This window comes from Phacochoerus africanus, chromosome 3 (assembly GCF_016906955.1).
Source record: "Phacochoerus africanus isolate WHEZ1 chromosome 3, ROS_Pafr_v1, whole genome shotgun sequence".
Lineage (NCBI taxonomy): Eukaryota > Metazoa > Chordata > Mammalia > Artiodactyla > Suidae > Phacochoerus > Phacochoerus africanus.
In genome coordinates, this window is record NC_062546.1 from 15,272,335 (window position 1) to 15,275,839 (window position 3,505).

Below are 3,505 nucleotides of genomic sequence, written 5' to 3' on the forward strand. Positions count from 1 at the left end.
CAGGTGTGATTTTTAAAAATTTGGAAGTTTAAAGCCATCTTTTATGAAAGATAAATGACCCTAGTGTCTATCTATCTAGTTAATGGATACCTGATAGTATCTCATTACCTTCTCATTACTTTTCTTCATACTTTTCTGTGTTTTTCAAATGGCTAAAATAAAAAATGATAAAGTTACAAAGCATTTGTTTATGCAGAGAGGGGTGTTTAAAATATAAGAGGAAGAACTTATCTCATGAGATGTCAACGCCCAGTAAAGGAGTGCTGGCCGGAGAAAAAGAGGAAGTAGAACGAGATAGGGCAGAGAGACACCAGTCACGTGTTCTCCCAACTCCCCACCTGAAACCCTTGTCGGGCCCCTGCAGAATCTGGCCACATCCTGAGTCTCCCGCCAGGCTTGCCTTCAGATATCCAGGAGCAACAGTATGAAGTGGTGGGGTCTCCAGTGGCTGATGCTCTCCTGCCTGGCCATCCTGCCAGCTTCAGGAAACTGGCAAGAAAGAATCGACGCTTCCCTTGAAGCTCTAACTCAGAGTAGGTATTCTGGCTGGGCTTCAAAATGCAGCTGAATAGAAAACCAAAGAACGTTTCCCAGTCCCCTTGCGGAGAGGAACCAGGGGCTGGCATGTGCAAAAGCACTGACACCTTTTGAAAGCCAGGAAACCTGAGGAAAACCGAATGGTTAATTCTCAAGGTGGAGGGCCTCTCGATGCTGCAAGTAACACATTGCTTTTTATGTTCATATATGGTGGGTTTTTTGTCCTGAAGGACCCTTGGCAGTGAAAAGCTCCAGAGCCTAGCTTGAGTTACCAGCAGTTCATGTCCTCAGGCGTTCCAAGGATGAGCAGAAACCTGGAAAAGTACTATTGATTATTTCTTTTTGGGTGGGTGGATTTATTGCATTTTTTTATTTTAAAGTTTTATGTCAGTACAGTTGATTTACAATGTTGTGATAATTTCTGCTATATGGTGAAGTCATTATACACATACACACATCCATTCTTTCTTTTTTAATTTATTTTTATTAGAGCATAGTCGATTTACAGTGTTGTGTCGATTTCTGCTGTACAAGAGTGACCCAGTCACATATATATTATATATATATACATACATTCTTTTTAAAAACATTTTTATTATAGTTCATCTACAAAGGTCTGTCAATTTACAGATACATATATATATATATATACACATACATATATATTTACAATTTACAGATATATATGGATATCAAACACACATTATTTTTCTCATATCATCTTCCATCATGGTCTATCCCAAGAGACTGGATACAGTTCCCTGTGCTGTGCAGTAAGAGCATCGATTCTTTCTTGAAATGTGCCTTTTGTTTATGGACCTGACTATTTAGAACCCAGGGCATGAAGAGGAGAAATGAAACACAGGCTCGATGAGGGAGTTCCCGTCATGGCTCAGTGGTTAACGAATCTGACTAGGAACCATGAGGGTGAGGGTTTGATCCCTGGCCTTGCTCAGCGGGTTAAGGATCCAGCGTTGCCGTGAGCTGTGGTGTAGGTTACAGATGCGGCTCGGATTCCGCATTGCTGTGGCTCTGGCATAGGCCAGCTTCTACAGCTCTGATTAGGCCCCTAGCCTGGGAACCTCCATATGCCGTGGAGTGGCCCTAGAAAAGGAAAAAAAGACAGAAAACAAACAAACAAACAAAAACCCAACACAGCTTGATTAAAAAAAAATTGGAACCACTGGTGTAAAAAAAATTGAAATCAGCAGAATTGAGGGGGAGAATAGTGGATAAACAATGACTGGTAAAGGTTTCTAGGGAATGAGTTCCTGCTGTGGTGCAGTGGGTTAAGGATCCAGCATTGCCACAGCTGTGGTGTACGTCACGGCTTCGGCTCAGATTTGATCCCTGGCCTGGGAACTTTCACATGCAGTGGATGCAGGGTGGAGAAAATGTTTCTAGGGAAGAACTAGCTGCTGAGGGCTGTTTCAGCTAGGGGGGACTGGTGGAGGACCAAGGCAGGTTCTTTCCCTGCTCTCGGGAAGAACTAGCTGCTGAGGGCTGTTTCAGCTAGGGGGGACTGGTGGAGGACCAAGGCAGGTTCTTTCCCTGCTCTGGGACCCAGTTCCTCCTACCCTGTAAAACAAGATTTGGGAACTGGAAGAACAGTTGACTCTTTGTTCTGAGAATTGGGTTTCAGGATTCAGGTTCTGTGAGTTTAACTTCCATAGGGGTGATTCGTGGTGGCTGGGTTTGTTGGGGCAGGGGGTGGGGGGTGGGAGCAGGATCTTGACTCCAGGCACCAAAAAGCCCACCCAGATTCCCAAGCAGGGAAAGGAAGAAGAGAAATCAATGGAGTGGGTCCTGGAGCCTTGGAGGGGATGAGAATACTGAGAAAAACCCTTCTTCTGGGAGTCAGTGCTCATGTGTTCCTTCCAAGGTAAACTGATACCGGGAATGAAACCCTGCAAAACGATTCCCACCGAGGAGCAGTGTGCCTATTACTGCGATCTTCCCAGAGCGTGTCCGACGGGTCTTCAATGCTGTAGCGCCTCCTGTGGAAATGTCTGCATGCCTCCCAAGGGACATGGTAGGATCTGAGAAGCACCTTTTCCTTGTCATTCGGTTCTCAAGAGCCAACCCAGCCTGGGCACCCCCCCCCGGCCCCCCTACCTCTTCATCCATCAGACCCATTCTCCTCTTTCGGGCTTTACCTGATTTATCCGGACCTCAGGAGGTCTGACCTTTCTGTCTTTTTACTCATGGTTGACTTGAAGTATCCCAGGAGAAGCCCTGGGGGAGGGGGGGGTATTCCCAATGCCACAGGAAACGTGTGTCCCCCCCCCCCAGGTTTTGGAGGCTCTGTTACACTGAAAAGAAATGTTTCTCTGGACTGTGTGGTTATGGAGTTCGTACCCCTTTTCTCTTCCAGGGAACCGCCGTTCAAGCCACAAAATCAGCAACTTCCTGTTTACGGTTGAGCCCATAAAGCAGCAGTGAGAATCAGAGGACACCGGGAGGCCTTGGAAGAATGTTCCAGAACCTCCAGTAGCATCACCTTGCCACAGCTATGGGTGAGGGAGTGGGCTTTCCTACCTGCCAGCCCCCTTCCCTAAGCTGTCATATTGTCAGCTTCAATTCCTTGACCAATAAGCTGTGACGACGGAACACCCGGCATCTGTTTCTTCTTCTATAGTCTCAGTACCATTTGCTAACTACCTCCCACCCCACTTGACCCAAGCTCTCAACTCCTGCTTCTCCCTTTGGATCTCCCTGCCTACTCACCCTTTAGGGGCTTGGTGCTCTTAGCCAAGGCTTCTGGATTCTACTCCTCTTTGTCCAGGGACTAACATCCCTGGGGAAAACGGCTTATGTGTGGGATATTCTTACAGCCACGGAACACATGATCCTTTGACATGCCCGTAACCTGGTGCAGCCTTTCTCCCGTCATCTCAGGCCTGCCTCCTCCTTTCACTGATCCATGGAGGTATAGTCTTACCTAAAGTGGACAGCACCTATGGTTTAG

General features: G+C 46.8%; 1 protein-coding gene across 1 annotated transcript; it reads left to right on the forward strand.

The window, feature by feature from the left end:
• Positions 1-344: 344 nt before the first annotated feature.
• On the forward strand, positions 345-3,147 carry LOC125122043 (protein WFDC10B-like). Its single transcript, XM_047770297.1, has 3 exons — positions 345-533; positions 2,420-2,569; positions 2,912-3,147. The coding sequence occupies exons 1-3, from the start codon at positions 425-427 to the stop codon at positions 2,977-2,979; spliced, it is 327 nt and encodes a 108-aa protein (XP_047626253.1). The 5' UTR covers positions 345-424; the 3' UTR covers positions 2,980-3,147.
• The last annotated feature ends 358 nt before the right edge of the window (positions 3,148-3,505 follow it).